At 38.7% G+C, this 19,152-nt stretch overlaps 1 protein-coding gene across 1 annotated transcript in view; it reads left to right on the top strand.

Annotated features, from left to right (window-relative positions):
* LOC5578183 overlaps positions 1-19,152 on the top strand; it is a 241,769-nt gene that overhangs the window by 171,675 nt on the left and 50,942 nt on the right. Inside the window, exon 2 of the mRNA XM_021849975.1 lies at positions 2,233-2,462. Within this exon, the coding sequence (XP_021705667.1) occupies positions 2,233-2,462 (230 nt within the window). The remainder of the gene's footprint in view (positions 1-2,232; positions 2,463-19,152) is intronic.

Here is a 19,152-nt window from a genome sequence, read left to right as displayed (position 1 = left end):
CTCCCTCAAAGTGGGGGCTGGTTGGTTTCTATCCTCCGCAGTACTGACGAAGGCATTTCCTCCGTTGTCCCGTCCTCCATTGCCTATGCTCTCAGCGCCATTCAAGTGTTCGTCGAAGTGCTGTTTCCACCTTTCGATCACCTCGCGTCCGCCCGTCAAAATGCTCCCATCCTTATCCCTTTCACATCTCGGCTCGCGGAACGAAACTCCGTCTCCTCCAGGCGGCGTTTTATCTCCCGAAAGAGGCGGGTCTGCTGTTGCCGTTTCCGTCTATAACGTTCCACGCTCTGCCGGGCTCCTTGCTGCAGCATGATCACCCGCGCTGCTTTCTTCTCTTCCAAAACCCCCTGGCACCGATCGTCGAACCAATCGTTCTGTCGACTCCATCCCACATTTCCAACGGGGAACTTATAAGAGAAACAGGGTATTAGGGGAACTGGCATTCGGGAAACCGACATTCGGAAATGTAGCACATCTACTATATGTAGATGCTAATACGGTAAGAAAGCGTTTATGATCAATACGTGAGTTTGTTGTCAATTTGTGTAATAATATTCTCCTCTTCAGCAGCGAAAATCTGTTTAGAAACTATTGAGAATATTTATTATTATCTACTATTTACAAGATTTTGTCTATTTGCATACGAAAGCGGTAAGAGAAACATCTCTAAACATATTATTACTACCATGACCCCACAGTTATGGATCAAATAGTGTGGAGTCACGAGCAAACGGCTTCTGGCGACATTCTCAACGTCCGGCACTCTTCATCGAGCCAGTCGTTTCGTCTTCATTTTTTCATAATTCCACTCATAATTTATCGTTATTTACCACGCGCAGGGATTGAATCCTGAGAAAATTGAGAGAATCTCTCACGTATCGCTCTCTGTAACTATCATAACATGCTGCACATTATGAGAGACTGTTTATCGTATACTGCTACAACTTTGATCAGATTGGGGGGATAGCAGTAAATGATAAAACCCCTCTAAACATGCTCCAAACCTGGGGGACACTATTGCTATTGGAAGTTGGTGGATTGTTTTTCGTGCCAGTAAAGAAAAACACCTATCCCCAACGGTAAACAAGCGAGAAAAATGGATTTTATCATCGCTCTCTCTTTGGGGCTCTCGCTCGCTGCTTCCATTTATCAGAATTGTTACACCTTGCGATACAATGACGATCGTGGACCGCAACAGATGGGATGTTTTTCTTTGCTTGCTTTGATCGTGCTTCATACTCAAATGAGAGCGAAATCTGCAATGCCTGACCACGCGTAATACTGAACAGATCAATATAAACGTCAATACATCTTTTGTTTCATTAGGGCTGTAGATCTGATTCTAAACAATTTCAAGTTCTTTCCGAAATGCCACTATGGTCAACCGATATGCGCTAGCGGTGTTAGAGACCCGGAAAAACTCCAACATAGTGCTGAATTCTACATTGTTCATTTACGACTAACAACTTTTACAGTTTTTCAAGTGAACTGAGAGTGGTTTCAAAAAAAGACAACAATGAGTATTTGGAATCATCAAACACAAATTCGCTTCTATTGACCTTAAACAAATAAATGGTACTTCATAAATTGAAATTTGTCTGGACAATTCTAACATAACTGTCTTATGCATATTTCAAAGAGTATTTGCGATCCCAAGGGCATACCTTCATATTTTAGCTTGTACCTCGTGGTAATATAGCTTGGTTTGGCTATCAAAATTCCCCGCAAATCCTCTCCGCCTAATTTAGGTAATTAAACGATTGCTCCCTCGTAGAAATTAATTTACGATCGTTCATCCAATTTCAAGCCATTTGATTTATTGTCGATTCCCCATCCCACGATGTTTTCTTGCGTATATTGCTGCCACCAGATCTACTCGTTCTATGCAAACTGTAGCATAGGGACCTTCTCTAGCCAAGTGGTAACGTCCCATGCTGAAGGTGCCTGGGTACGATTCCCGGTCAATTCTGGATCTTTTGGTTATGGAAATTTCCTTGGTTCGAATGTAGCAATGACAATATAAAATAAAAAGTTCAGTTAATAACTGTGGAAGTGCTCATTGAACACTGAACTGAAAAACAGGCCATGTCCCTGAGGGAACGTAATGTCAGAAGCAGAAGAAGCATAGTGCTAGGCCAAGCCAAAACCGATTGGAGCAGCCGATGGGTAGCCTCAGGTGGAACTAATTCACTAATTGATGACATTTCTTTGCTCTCTTTCTCTCGATTGCAGGCGGTAACACCGACACCAGCAAGGACCACTGCAATAAAACGGTGGACATCTACGAGGATGTGGCCTCGCCGGAAGTGACGAACACCAACCGAAACAGACCCCTCACCTGCTGGTATCGATTCCGCAGCTTCCGAGGGGCGCCAAGAGATTTCGTCATGCGGTTGAATTTCAAAAAGTTCAAAGTTGGCAACCTGCTCAATGCAACGCACTGCGAGGGCGGCTATCTGCAGGTGAGTTTTGAATACTGGCGAACGAGAAAGACGTGAAAGCACAGATCCATTTCCGGTGTGCATCGACGGATACTTTTTGTCATGGTCGATTGTGCATTCGGGACGTATTGTGGTGGGAGGAAAAACTCGATACAACTGAACAATTCACGCAAATGGTTTCGTGTGCTACTGATGGACTTCACAGAGTGAATTGGAAGCAGTTCTACATGCTCAGATTCCAAAATTAAAATTATCAAACTTTGTTTACAAAATAATAAAACTAAAAGATTGAGAAGAATTTCTAACTAATATTGCAATTGAAAATTTCCTCCGATTCCAAATTTGTGTCTAAGTATTTACCTATATGACTCTTGTACCTTTCTAACGAATTAGCTCCAAAAAATAGATCAACTTGTGATGCACTTTCATTGTACCGGTCAAACAGTGCGATGATATAGTCACACTTGAAAATACTCACATGAATATGCACTTGAACTGATTATAGTCACTGACAGTTGAATATTTGATAGGGATATTTTTAAAACATTTATTTTATTTTCAAATACACTAAAACATTTGTCTGATTTCTTGAAATAATTTCCAAATTTAAAATAACCTGACTAAATTAGGTGTCAATAAGATAAAATTTCAATACAAATTAATTATTTCAATTATTTTTGATAATCTCAGACGATTGATATTTTAAGCGACCTTTTTATCGTTCTCATCTCAACACAGCTTTCATACACAAAATGAGGTTAAGGGAGTGTTCAAAATTTTTATATGCATTTCTCAGACCTGCAACTCGAGGGATTTACACTATAACAGTGACAACGTGAATGATGTTATAACCATACGATGTGCAAACGATGTTTAGCGTGCTCGCAGGACAATTCATGTTTCCGTTCCACACCATTCATCAAGCTGTAAATATACGTGTAAAAATTTGTCACTCCACCACTCGATGGTGAACTTAGAAATCCGGAAAACTCGCTGCGCTACCATTCCGCTCAGACAATCCATCTCATGCGGATTTTTTTTTGTACTCTGGTACTCTGCCAACAGTGGAAGTTTCATTCCAGTACGATAGTATCTTTCTTCTGGTTTGCACAGTTGCCGTCCCAACTCGTAAAGCAGATTTATGTGCAATGAACTGTAAATTATTTATTCGATCGTGCAACTCATCACGACACCACTTTTGGTTCTGCGAAAGAATTTCACTCATTTCGGGTGCTGCTCTCTGCTTTCTTTGGATACTTTTCTTTTTTCGTGACACGGCTAAGCTTTCCGATGGGAGTCGTCATTCTGTGGAAGTGCATTGCGTGAGAAAGTACATCTTGTAAAAGTATGGTGCTTTCGTGTCGTGTTTCATGCATTTATGATCAGATACTCAGTTTCGATGGATAAAAAGGATAATAAAGTTCGGAGAGTAGAGTAAGCTGTGTTGTGGGGTAACTAAAAAAAATATGACATCAAGATCTTGAATAGGGTAGATGTACCGTTATGCATCATAGTCTCAGTATTCTGCACCTGGGATCAGGATAACTGTCTTCTTCTTATTCTTCTTTTCCTTCTTCTTCTTGCCATTACGTCCTCACTGGGACAGAGCATGCTTTTCAGCTCAGTGTTCAATGAGCACTTCCACAGTTATTGACTGAGAGCTTTTTTTGCCAATGTTGCCATTTTCGCATTCGTATTGCCCATTGCACGGTGACGTCATCAGAAAATCGCTCTCTTTCCCTCCTTCGGAAAATCTGAAAACAACGGTGCCTGTACCTGTCAAAGTTAATAAATTAATAAAGGTTCATTTTCAGATTGAAGCTCAGTAGTTTTCAGAACTAATCCTTCAACCATTTTCTCATCACTCTCAGGAATTGCTCCATAATTTCATCCATGCATTATTCCACAAAATCTATTGGGAATTATTCAACGGTTTTCACAATGGACCATTGAAGGTAACTATTTTGGCACTCACCGCTTCAAAACAGAGGCAGCACCGTACATGGGTTTTAACATTGTGACAGCATTGCTGTTATCACGGCGTGTCTGGTAGAACAATATTATCACAAAAAATAGGCATCGCTAAATCTTTCACCATTCGAAAATATAGGTTTTTTGCTTTCATGTGACGTGTTCCCCAAAAAAATCCACCGAGGGATCCCGAACATTTTTTTAATTTTAAATGTTGGTTCCTTTAAGTACACTATTTTCAAATGTAATCATGGTAAAAGGAAGTTTTTTTTCTCTGAAGCTCGATGGTGGTCTTAATTTCAATGAAAGTTGATAGAACAAAGATATATAGGGTTATATGTTGTAATAGACATCACTGTCCTATGTGATCTTGTGCATTTAATGAGCCATAGGACACTTATTCGTACAGTGGAAGTACACAGTCAGTTGAGCCCGGGAATTTTTCATTTTTTTACCAAGATCCGCACAACCGAGCGATCAGCACATGAATTTTAACAGATATGTCAGCAAAAAATCAAGTTTATTTAAAGCAGGATACTGCTGACAACAAACGTAATTTTTGCTGAGATATCAGCAAACGACCTTTAACCAAGATTTGCACAGATGAGATCGCCTTTCCGATTTAAGTGTGTATTTGATTCTAGTGTATAACTGTTTCTTTTGATGGTTAGAATACATGAACTTTGTTTTCTTCTGTCTGGAATTACACCCCTATTGGGACAAAGACAGCTTCTCAGCTTCTGTTCTTATAAGACAATTTACACCGTCTTCAGCACATAGGCTGCACAGACTGAACGATCACTAACATTAGGCAACGGACTACACGAAACATCCAGTAGCCCAGCGATGAATTTTTCGTTTGACGAAAAGTTTCCACCGACTGGAGCGGGAATCGAACCCACACCTCGTGGCACAATACGCCTAGACGACTGACGCCGCTAACCGCAAGGCCACGAAGCCCACAATAATACTTATTAACTGAGAATTTGTGGGATTCGTGGCCGAGCGGTTAGTGTCGTCAGGCAGTGAGCGCATCGTGTCATGGGGTGTGGGTTCGCCACTTCAGCCATCGAAACTTTTCGTCAGAAATGTTTCGCGGTTGTTCCACTGGAGCATGCTTGTCCGTTGTCTAGTGTTAACTTACAGTCTGTGCAGCTAAATGGCTGAAGACGGTGTCCGTGTTTTTTAGAATTTGCTTCGCCAATGATTCATCAATGTGTTATGTGTTTTTATAATTTATGTAAGAAAAATATCCTCCACCGGTGAGATCGAACCAATCATCCAGAAAAAATACGTAATTCCAGTGAATCAAATTGTCATCAGAGAAGACGAAAAACACGCAAGAAAGCGAACCCTCTCACAACCGTTTATCCTAACTTTTGCGGATTGGGATACAAACAAAAGCATAATTGTCATGACAATCCCAGGGTGCAACTTTTTCAAATCGCAATTAATCAAATGTTTCAATTACATAACCAAATTTATTTTAGGAATGCTATTCGATAATGTGCCAATGTTTAGCAACACAGGTAAAGTCGATAATTACAATGAGAAGCCCAGAAAATCGTTGCGTACGTAGTGATCGATCATTGTTATATTCTGTTCAAGTGATGATAAACTTATGTTGCGGAATAGAATGGTTGCAACAAGAATAAAAGATGACAATGTCTTTGGTGCTGCGTGTTGGTTGACAATTGATTCACTGCGTATTTCAGTGTTAAATTCCGTTCAAATTTAAGCTGAAAACGATTGATACGATATAGAGTTCTTATAAACAATTTTTTACCATAAATAAAACTTGCTGCTGTGTTGATATTTTCAGCTTTTTCATAATTAACATGATACACGAAGATGCTTGATTTACTAATTTAGTAATGGAAAAATAAGTGAGAGGAGATAAATCTTTTAGTCTGTTGAAAACTGTGTATTTTATTTTGTATAATGGTTGATGTGTTCTATGTTCCATTTGTCCCGGGCTATCATCTACTAGATGATAGCCCGGGGCAAATGGAACATAGAAATTAGGAATTTCATTAGGGCCCATTCACAAATTTCATAACGCTCAAGGGTGTGGGTGGGTGTCCTTGACGTGTTACAGCTCATACAAAATTTTTTGAACACTCATATAAAAAGCGTTACAAGGGGGTGGGTGGGTGTCAAAAATAACCATTTTTGGCGTTATGAAATTTGTGAACAGGCCCTTATAGCATCCTCCCAAAGTTTAAAGTGATTCGGAAGAAATTTGACTGTGCACGCACACGCCATTTGAAGTTTGTACTATGATTACTATGGAAAACGCCATCCTTTTGTGTTCTGCCCTCTATCTCGTCGTCATAATATTTTATGAAAAAGTTAACAAACTCTACTCATATGAAATCCTTTCAGCTACAACTTTGCCGAAGACCAAATTTCGATTGGACTTCAGGATAAATTAGTATTCATAATCATAAAGTGGGTTTGCATTTTGCATGCTTCGCCATCCGCTCGGCAGGCAACAGTGGTGCTCCTGGTGGGAAGAGTAGATCAAAGTAATCCTGGCTACTATGTTCTCCAGCAAAAAAGCAGTGTTGCTCTGAAAGTAATTGAATGATCATCTCAGCATGATTTAGACTTTGTTATCAAGATAACAAATTATCCTTACGTCCAATCAAAATGTGGTCTTCGGCAAAGTTGTAGCTGGGAAGAATTCACATGAGAAGAATATGTTCACTTTTCCATAGATTATTATAACGAGCAGTTAGAGGACTGAACACAAAAGGTTTCCCTGTTTCATAGTAATTTCCATACAAACTTCAAATGGCGTGTGCACAACCAAATTTCTTCCAAATCACTTCATATTTTGGGAGATTTTTTTTTTTTTTTTTTTTTTTAATTTTTATTAGTATCATTCTAAACATTACATTCATTTCTTATATCTAGGTGTTCTGTGTTATTAGACAACACTATCATCCTAATTTGGTAAAACAAATTTAAGATTTAATTAACATTTTGTTAACAACATATTACATTTCATTTGCCGTAGCAGTTCAGATTTTTTACAGGTGAGTTTATTTCACCTGCTTATAAGAGAAAAAAAAAGCTTTGAATGTACTTAACCTAACTTAACCTAAACATATAACGCATTAATCGTTGCAATAGAAGATTGTAACGATTTTTGCCTGAAATTATTTATTATTTTATTTGACATTTGTTCCAATGTTTCAACATTGGATATTCTATGTAACTCATTGGTACTATACCAGGGAGGAAGCCTCAGAATCATTTTCAAAATTTTATTTTGAATTCTCTGCAGAGCTTTCTTCCTGGTATTACAACAGCTAGTACATATTGGTACAGCATACAACATGGCTGGCCTGAAAATTTGTTTGAATATCAAAAGCTTGTTCTTAAGACAAAGTTTTGATTTTCTATTAATAAGGGGATAGAGACATTTTACATATTTATTACATTTGGCTTGAATGCCCTCAATGTGATTTTTGAAAGTTAAATTCTTATCTAGCATGAGCCCTAGATACTTAACTTCATCTGACCAATTTATTGGAACCCTTCTCATCGTGACAACATGTCTACTTGAAGGTTTCAAATAAAGAGCTTTTGGTTTATGTGGGAATATTATTAGTTGAGTTTTGGAAGCATTAGGAGAAATCTTCCATTTTTGCAAGTATGAAGAAAAAATATCCAAACTTTTTTGCAATCGACTACAGATGACGCGCAAGCTTCGTCCTTTGGCGGAGAGGCCTGTGTCACCCGCAAACAAAGATTTTTGACATCCCTGAGGTAACTCAGGTAAGTCAGATGTGAAAATATTGTATAATATTGGTCCCAAAATGCTGCCTTGGGGAACACCAGCTCTTACAGGAAGTCTTTCAGATCTGGAGTTCTGATAATTAACCTGAAGTGTACGATTTGACAGATAACTTTGAATTATTCTAACAATGTATGTTGGAAAATTAAAGTTTTTTAATTTTACGATCAAACCTTCATGCCAAACACTGTCGAATGCTTTTTCTATGTCTAGAAGAGCAAGACCAGTAGAATAGCCTTCAGATTTGTTGGAATGGATCAAATTTGTTACACGTAAAAGTTGATGAGTGGTCGAATTTAATTTTCATTGATGTGGACTGACAACACGTATATGTGACATCGTTTAAGCATAGGGGAGCAAAAACTTCAAAATTTGCATCAGTCTAATGTTGATCCATTCTACTTTTTATGAACCTAGTAATAAACCAATATAGACAGCCATTTATAAAAAAAACTGTGTGAGGCATCTGTGAGTTTTATCGCGCATTGTATGAGACGATGACCAGGAGAATTCGCAGATAACTCATTTCAGCATAAGCATAGCCTGACAAGATCGGATTCATAGACCGCACTATCAAATGGCAGATTGATTCCCATGCACAAAATACAAATGCACTAACGGTTGATTGGCAAGAAAAACTCTCAATTAATAACCAAGTGCTCAACGAACTTTAAGCTGGGAAGCAGGCTATGTCCCAGCTGAAGTGTAATGCCAAACAGAAAAGGAAGAAGAAGAAATTTAATGTATTCTTACCAAGATAGGAAACAGTGCTCGGATCAATATACCTCCACAATACTAATAAGTGTCCAACAGTCGAACTTTCAACATACCTAATCGAAAAAGTGTCCTGTGGTCTATTAAATCCTCAAAATCACATAGGACAGTTTTGTTTTTTTTTTTACAAAATAAAACCCAATATATATTTATTTCATGAACTTTTATTTGGAATTGAAGTTTTAATCGAGCTAAACATTAATGAAACAGTCTTTTACAATGATTACATTAAAAAAAAAGTACTTTAAAGAACAAAAATTTATAATAAAAAAAATGTTCGGGATCCCTCGGTGGATTTTTTTGGGGAACACGTCAAATGAAAGCAAAAAACCTATATTTTTGAATGGTGAAAGATTTAGCGATGCCTATTTTTTGTGTGATAAATCTCTCCCATATACACGCCATGTTATGTGAAACACGCAAGACTATGGTGGCGCTATCTATGCTTTTCATAGCGGCCTTTTTTATTATTTCAATGATTCATAAATTCAATTCAATTTCGAATTCTTTTAATGATACTTTGAGTTATTTTTGAAGTAAATTATCAATGGGTTCTCTAATTCCAAATTCATTTAAGGTTTAATACCACACAATTCGAAAGAAATTACTTTTAATTTATAAGATTAATTCACTGCAAGACTTTAATGTTGTAGAATTAAATATAGAAGCCAAATTGCATTGAAATTTCACTTCAGTTTGCATAGGATCACTTGGGCAAAATAGGAGTATGCGAGATGATGCACAAAAATCAAATAAGTAACGTGACTTTCGTATAAATCTCCGAAAGTATGCCAACGATCGATAGAACTGTTATATACAGTTATGTCCCAACCTGCCAAACATCATTGTACAAGTTCTTCCACAACATAGTTTCCACGCCAGAGTTAGCGCCAGGCAAAACAACAATAACGGACATCCGATCCTGTACGTGACAATTGGATGGGACACATCGCGCGCCAGCGATTCCCAGCTGACCTCAGCATCACAAACGTGACATGGGAAACATCTCGCCGTCATCGATGGTCCCCAGCTGACCGTAGGGCTAGGTAGGTTACTAGTTTACTAGTTAGGGAAGATCAGGCAGTGTTAGTTTAGAGCTAGGACAGTGAGGTTCTCTAAAAAAGTGTGTTTGACTTGTAATTCAAAATAATTATATGTGAATAAAGGTGATTATGGAAGTTAGTTCCTTTTTTTTTTAGAAAGTGATGAACACACTTCCATAAGTATACGCCGAACAATATAGTTAACAGGTCGAGGCGACAAATGTTTACTTGTCTAGTATTAGTAGCGACTAGCACTTTTAATCTCCTTTGCACTTTATCTGTCTCAAAAAATCAAAATAAGTTGGGAATTCAGGAACAGAAATTAATAACACGGTGAATACTGGTGCAGGTGATCACTATTCCAATTTTCAATATAAAAACAAAATTTGTGATCAGTTTCTATATTTGTCCAATAAAACATGAATTGAAAGCTTCTGTTTAACGTGTTGAAAGTGTTAGGAAGTGTTTTAACTGGGTTATAAATTATGGGTATTGCAAACTTGTGTGGCTTAATTTAGCCGAATTTAGAGCTGTTTAACGAAGATATAATTTAGATTTAAATAAAGGCAATTTTCCTTTAAATAAACGAGTTGTTATTGCTTATTTAAATCTTTAAGGGACGGTTTCTTCACCGTTGCTTAACCCTTTGGGGCCGGCGCGGTCATATATGACCGCAGTACAAAAAAGGCTGTAAAAAAGAACCAATGAACAAATGTATATACTGTCTTCGACAAAGTTGTCCCAAATATACTCTTTTATCTGAGAAAAATATGAAGTGTATGCCTTTATTACCTAATTGACAACCTAGAACATCCTGAACATCCTGAAGTTTGGAAAATTGAACTATAAGTACATGCGAAGCGTGAAATGCTGTTTGTGAACATAAATGATGTTCAGGCTAGATAATACAGAATTACTCTTTTAACGAAAACACTATTTCACTTGCTTTGCTATGTCATAGGATGTTCTAGGACGTCCAAACTGTCCTGAAGCACACTCTTTGAAATCTACAACCGTAACAGTAATTGTTTGGGTTAAAAACAATAACATTACAAATTCAAATAGAATCTACCAACCTCTGAGAATCTCAAGAGCTATTTCAAGAAACGTTTGGGATATTATAGGTGCTCCAAATTACCCTGGAGTTCAGAACTTCAGGTCAACACTTGTTCCAGTAGTTATTCTCGCTAAACTGAGTGAAGTTATATAATCTACAATGTTTACTGAACCTTGTCACGGATCAAAAGGCTACTTCAAGAAACGTTTGAGGTATTCCAGGCCCTCCAAATTACCCTGGAAATCTGAATTTCATGTCTATATTTATTCCAGTAGTATTTCTTGCTAAACTGGGTGAAGTTATATAATCTACCATGTTCACTGAACTTTCGCACGTATCAATAGGATGTTATAAAGAACGTTTGGAGTATTCCGGGCCCTCCAAATTACCCTGAAGTACAGAACTTCAGGGCTACACTTATTCCAGAAATTTATCTCGCTAAACTGAGTAAAGATATATAACTTAGCGGAATTTGGGGCAAGTGTGCCACCTTAAGCAAATTGATCTCTAACTTTGTCTAAAGCTTATAAAATCCACCAATTTAGCCTCATGATGTTAGTTTCACATCTTTTCATAACCACTATGCCATTTAGAAAGAAAATTATTTCAAAAAGTATTTGTTTTGGAGCTTCTCAAATATCATCCAAAATAACCTATTTTTCGACACTATGGGGCAAGTGTGCCACCCATATGGGGCAAGACGGCCACCGAATAAACATCGCATGTAATTCTAGTTGTAATGAAATTTTCTTTATTTCATATTAATATTACTTACAAAGCAGACGCTAATCGATAGTTTAAGAAATAATTTTAAGTTTACCGTAATAAGGGGATGCTTTATAACAATGTTCAAAACATGCGTAACTTCCTATTACTCAATTCGAATAACTAAAATGGTTATTTTTGTATCCATTTAATACAATATATGTATTACCCTAATATTACGGCGAATATGTATAATATTAAACTAGATCAGCACTAAATAACGGTAAAATATTGATGAAGTTATGTAAAACGGTACTTAATAAGCCGAAAAACATGTAATTATTGAATGTATTGAGAAAAAATCACTTTAGGGGCAAAAATGTCAGTTATTGCCCTACTATACTCCAGAAACTACTACTAGTGCCTCATTTTGGTTTATTATTATGATTTTGTTGATGACGTTTACATTTTTATAAATTTCACTCCAACAATTTTTGCTTACCAAATAGGTGGCACACTTGCCCCAATAAGTATACATTTCAATCAAACTGGATTTCGTATGTAAAACTAAACAATTTTTTCGTTCAAATGCCACAATAACTTACACATTTGAATTGTTTCACGATGTACAGAACGTTAGAAAAATCTGGTAATAATTTACCCTCCACCATGCTGTTTTGAAACAACGGAATCTTATAAAAATTCACTCAAATTTGGTTGTCTTTGCACAAGTCGATGTAAATACGTGAAAAATAAAGCAATTTTTATCATATTTTGATCATCGTATTGTGAACTATAAGGGAACATATTGTTGAGCTCAAAGAGAAAATAAATATGATAGTTTTTATAAAAAGCAGGGGTGGCACACTTGCCCCAAAGTCCGCTACCAAGTTTACTGAACCTTGTCACGGATCAATAGGCTAATTCAAGGAACGTTTGGGGTATTCTAGGCCCTCCAAATTACCCTAGTGTTCGTAACTTCAGGTTTACATTAAATTAAATTAAATTTTGTTTCAGTAATTTATCTCACTAAACTGAGTGAAGTTATATAATCTAACATGCTCACTAAACCATCTCATGGCTCAATAAGCTCTTTCAAGGAACGTTTGGGATATTCCAGGCCCTTCAAATTACCCTGGAGTTCAGAACTTCAGGTCTGCACTTGTTCAAGTAATTTATCTCGCTAAACTGAGTGAAGTTATAAAATCTAACATGTTCACTGAATTTTCTCACGGATCAATTAGCTGTTTCAAGGAACGTTTGGGGTATTCCGAGCCACCCAGATTACCCCGGAGTTCAGAAATTCAGATCTACAATTGTTCTAGTAATTTTTCTTACTAAACGATTTAATGTTCACTGAGCTTTCTCACGAATCAAAAATATATTTCAAGGAACGTTTGGAGTATTCCAGGCCCTCCAAATTACCCTGGAGTTCAGAACTACAGGTCTTCCCTTGTTCAAGTAATTTTTCTTTCTAAACTGAGTGAAGTTGTATGATCTACTATGATGACTGAACCTTCTCATGGATCAATATGCTGTTTCAAGGAATGATTGAGGTATTGTAGATCCTTCGAAATTTCCCCAGGACTTCAGAACTTCAGGTCTACTATTTTTCCAGTAATATTTCCTTCTAAACTGAGTGAAGTTATATAATCTACCATGTTCACTGAACCATCTCACAGACCAATTGGCTATTTCAAGGAACGTTGGTGATATTCCAGGCCCTCCAATTCACCCTGGAGTTCAGAACTTCAGGTCTACTCTTGTTCCAGTAACTTTTCTCGCTAAAATGATCAAAGTTTTCCCTTTGGGGCCGGCACGGTCATTTATGACCGCAGTCGGAAAATGGCTGTATAAAAAGGAACCAATGAATAAAATTTACTGTCTTCGGAAAAGTCCTTGCAAATATACTTCCCTGTCAGGGAAAAATTTAAGGTGTATGCCATAATGTCCTACTTGGCAATCTAGAACATCCTGAACATGCAGAAGTCTGACAAATAGAATAATTAGTTTAAAAGTAGCTTAAAATGCCTTATGTAAATAAAATTGATGTTCGTACTTGGTAATACATACCTATTATGTCAAGAAAAAAGCTGCTTCACATGCCTTTTCATGTCCTGGGATATTCTACGACGTTCAGACTATCCCGAAGCTCAATTCTCGAGATTTACAGCAGTAGTTGCTTGCGCTAGAAATAATCAGCGATGCCAGATTTCTTTGGAAATCATTCCGTAGACGAAAAGTGATAAGCGGGGGGGAGAGATCCCCGGCATTGCAATTCCGTAGATTTCCGTTGAAAAAATCCGTAAATTATTCTACGGTAATTTCCGTAGCTTTCTGTAGAAAATATACATTTTCCGTAGAATTATCTTACGGATCCGTAGAAAGTGCTCAATTTCGTAGATCTACGGAAATTTCCGTAGATCTGGCAACGCTGCAAATAATAATATTTTCAACACAAACGGAATCTATTGACCTCTGAGAATCTCAAAAGTTTTTCCAAACTATCCTGGAGCTCAGAACTTCAAATCTGCCCTTGTGGCAGTATTTTTTTTTTTTCGCCAAATATAGTTCAGTGATTATATAATATACCAGGTTATATAGGGCCCCCAAAGTCGAAGCTGTAAAGACGCGGGTATTCATCATGACCATGCTGAGGGTTCCGGGTTCGATTCCCGGTCGGTCCAGGATCTTTTCGTAATGAAAATATTCTTGACTGCCTTGGGCATAGAGTAAAGGGTGTCCACGATGAAATTGCCACACACAAAATTGATTCGCAAAATTCGAGTTTTCATCCGATTGCCATCAAAACTTCAGGGATTGAGAAATAACTATTAAGCTTCATTTTACCTTTTTACTCGTATTTTATTTACAGTCCATACGCAAATGCCCGCACCTTGGCCTCAACCCCGGCCATGAGATTCTGCACAACCTGTGAATCAACCGTTTTTTGCATGTAAACCCCTACTTTCTTCAGTTCATCAACACTGTCTGTCATGATGGATTTTTAGTTGACGTTTGCCTAACACGCACACTACTACACGAATTGCCTGTAAGTTTTGTTCGCATCATTCAGCAACGTGTACACCATCAAAAGTCAAAGCGGTCGAACACTAGTGCCTCTGGTGGAACGATCGCGTCGGTCAAATGAAATTCAAATTCATCGTTAAACGCATGTACCATGAGCTTCTCAAGAGTGTTACGTCTGTTTGTCTGTGACAGTACAGTAGTGGAGCCTCTACACGGATAGTCGTGTTGCACGATTGCAAAAAAGAAGTAGAGCTCGAGATTTGTATGACGATTACCGGATCTTTTCGTAAAAGAAAGAGTCTTGACTTCCTTGGGCACAGAGTATGGGCGCATAACTGCCACACGATATATCCATGCAAAAAGGTCATCAGCTGAGAGAGATCTCAGGTAATAAATGTGGGAGTGCTAAACTAACACTAAGCTGAGAAGCCAGCTTCCTCCCAGTGGGAACGATATGCCAAGAAAAAAGAAGAAGATTCGTCGACAAACACATATATTCAAAACGTGTTTCTACTCGATTACGCATTTAGACTCTACTGACGTTTTCACAAATTGTTCTCAAACAAAAGGTGAAAAGCAGGGGGGTTGCAAATAGTATATTTTTACGTGACATAATTTATGGAAGCTTCCCAATAGATGTCGCTAATTATGACTGGAAACTTTGTCGAATACACCATGTTTCGGAAGTGCTTCGTTTCGTGGTTATTAATTTATTACCACTACATCCTGACCCTCATCGCGTTTTAGATCTTATGTACGGAACATCCCGACAAGTTAGATAATCTAGAACATTCGAAATGATCTGATAATATTTGCTGAACACTCAGAAGGTTCAGAATATACGGTAGATTACAGTTTATCACCTTGTATGATGAACAAGGTTGTTATTACAAGCATAGACTTCAAGTTATGAACTCAAGAGCAGTTTGGAAGACCTAGCACCTCCCAAAAAAATATGTGTCATCATTTCTTGTTATGTTTAGCATTTTGAGCACTAAAACTATTGAAAGGCGTTCAAAAAACTGTATAATAGTACTTGGAAAAAATCAGGCCCCAAAGGGTTAAGCCGTAAGCCACGTTTACCACTACGTTTAAACCAGGCCTAAGCGGTGGGGAAGAAACCGCTTTTAAATCCAATAGATCATGATTTTGTGAAATATACATACTAAATTCGTAGATCTGTTTTTGATGTTTTCTATGAGGTGTAAAGTTTGTGCCACTTAGTATTTGACCGCTGCTTTTTCTAATGGTAAATATTTCATGAAGATTCATATACTTTTGCAAAAGTTATCGAATTTTACCTTCCAGAATATAAGAAGGATGTATCGGGTGAGTTCGAATAAGTTTTTTTTTTCAGATAAATTCATTTGCAATTTGATGATTTGACAAGCTATCTGCGGTTATATAAGAAAATCATCACTGGTTTTTTTTTTTCACCAAAATGGACAAGTTTAAAAAGAGAAGTGTCTTTAGAACAGAATTTTCCTATCCTTTTAATCGAGCAAAGGTCCCGTGAAGTTCTGATCTCACTAAGCCAGTTGCCATTAAAGACCTGACGTCAAAGAATGGTTGGTATGATATGCTAAGGGTATTAGCACGATAATGTCGGTTTTAGTGAAAAAGCATCTGTCCACTAAATTGTCCAAATATCCAACAGATCTAAAACTTTTGGACAATAACCAAGCGTAAATTTTAGAAATATGACAAAATAATTTAAATACTTTCTGGTTTTGCTAAATTGAAAGATAAGGTTATTAATGGTACTGTGCAAGATTTTGTTGTTTGTCGTTGTGTTGAGTGTTTGTCGTTCTACTTCTAAGCTCGTGAGAGAAGAAAAAGCTCGACTGTTCTCGTCACTTTTGAACCACTTTGGCTGGGGATTATACCTACCTTGAAACTTGATGGCTTAAGCGTAGCGCTACGCCATTGCCGGGCATATTGTAGAGCCACATCTTCGTTGGTCTTGGGCGACTTTTCCAGCTACCCCGAAAGTTGTAGCAGTATACGATAAACAGTCTCTCATAACGTGCAGCATGTTATGATAGTTACAGAGAGCGATACGTGAGCGATTCTCTTAATTTTCTCAGGATTCAATCCCTGATCTGGGACAATCGGCAAAAACCACAGCGTCTTAAAGGGACTAGGTATTAGAAGCTCGGTACGAGGAACTGTAAATCGGATGGTGGCCGATCAATGAGAGAATGTGCAAGTTGAGGCTCAAAGGTTGGTTCTTCAACTTCAGCATAATAAACGGGCACATCCCTCACTCCGGAAGCACTGATGATGATAAAGACGCATTTTACGCGCAACTCGAACACGAGTACGACAGCTGCCCAAGCCACGACGTCAGAATCGTCATAGGAGATCTAAACGCTCAAGTTGGCCAGGAGGAGGAGTTTAGACCGACTATTGGAAAGTTCAGTGCCCACCGGCTGACGAACGAAAACGGCTTACGACTAATTGATTTCGCCGCCTTTAAGAATATGGCCACCTACTTCCAGCACAGCCTTCCATATCGGTACACCTGGAGATCACCACAGCAGACAATTACAAATTGACCACCTTCTGATTGATGAACGGTACTTCTCCGACACTGCGCCCAAAACTCTCCGTCGTCAACAACGTACGGTATCGACGGCCGCCCCGGTATGACCCAGAGCGGCTTAAGTAACCGGATGTCACAGCTGCGTACGCGCAGCACCTCGAAGGAACATTACCGAAAGAGAATTAGCTGAATGACGGAGTCGACGGAACGATTGTTTCGACGAGGAATGTGGGCAGATTCTGGAGAAGAAGAATGCAGCGCGGGCAGTCATGCTGCAGCAAGGGATTCGGCAGAATGTGGAACATTAGACTGAAACGGCAACAGCAGACCCGCCTCTTTCAGGAGAAAAAACGTCGCCTGGAGGAGACAGAGTGCGAGAAGATGGGACAACTGTGCCGGTCTCAAGAAACACGTAAGTTCTATCAGAATCTCAACGCATCCCGCAGCGGCTTCATGCCGCGAGCCGAGATGTGCAGGGATAAGGATGGGAGCATTTTGACGGACGAGCGTGAGGTGATCGAAAGGTGGAAGCAGCACTTCGACGAGCACCTGAATGGCGCTGAGAGCACAGGCAATGAAGGACGGGACAACGGAGGAAATGCCTTCGTCAGTTCTGCGGGTGATGGAAACCAACCAGCCCCCACTTTGAGGGAGGTTAAAGATGCCATTCACCAGCTCAAGAACAATACATCTGCTGGTAAGGATGATGTCTGAGCTGAACTCATAAAGATGGGTCCGTAGAGGCTGGCCATTTGTCTGCACCGGCTGATAGTCAAATCCTCCAAAAATGTCGTTATGCGTTATGCGGAGAGCCGGGCGGAAACGCGAGGCAGCAAAGGTTGGATTGGTGGTGAATACGGCCAAGACAAAGTATATGCTAGCTGGTGGGGCCGAGCGCGACAGGGTTCGCCTAGGTAGCAGTGTTACGATAGACGGAGATACGTTCGAGGTGGTCGACGAGTTCGTCTACCTTGGATCATTGCTGACGGCTGACAAAAACGTTAGCCGTGAAATACGGAGGCGCATCATCAGTGGAAATCGGGCCTAATATGGCCTCCACATGAAGCTGCGGTCAAATTCAGATTCACACTCGCACCAATTGTCCCATGTACAAAACGCTCATAAGGCCGGTAGTCCTCTACGGGCATGAAACGTGGATGATGCTCGAGGAGGAGCTGCAAGCACTTGGAGTCTTCTGATCGACGTTCGAAGACTCCAAGTGCTAGGGATTATTCAAGAAATTTATACAATTATTTCATAAGTTATGTCGTCCAACTCTGCTAGTCAAAACCTTGTAAAGCTTCATACAGATAGATGGGCAGACATGACGACAGAACTGTATTTAAAATAGGGATGATGAATGCTTGGTCAGCTGCATTAGTATTCACTTAGGGAGTGCGAGCTGGATACCAACAAGCAGCCAGGCTGCTGTCAAGCTATAATTTTCATCAAAATGATCCGAGTATGCCTAAGAATGTGTAGTCATTACTTCGTCACTTTAAAAACTGGTATGCATTTTATGTGACATAAATACTATCAACTGTTGAAAAAACAGTTACTTGATCTTATTTTTACGCAAGTTTTTCAGAACTTTTGTTAAATATATTTTTAACTAACATAGGTCAGAAACTATCTGATTCAGCTGATTTATTGGACTAATTACCTGCATCAAATTGCAGAAGCTTTGTGTGAAGTATTTTAAGTGTGCATCTTGAAAATGGTTTACTGCGAGGCAACCAAACAAACAACGGTTAGCACTGGTAAAAAAAATTTGTGTTCAA

Source organism: Aedes aegypti, chromosome 3, assembly GCF_002204515.2.
Source record: "Aedes aegypti strain LVP_AGWG chromosome 3, AaegL5.0 Primary Assembly, whole genome shotgun sequence".
Lineage (NCBI taxonomy): Eukaryota > Metazoa > Arthropoda > Insecta > Diptera > Culicidae > Aedes > Aedes aegypti.
This window is presented reverse-complemented; position numbering and strand designations above follow the sequence as displayed.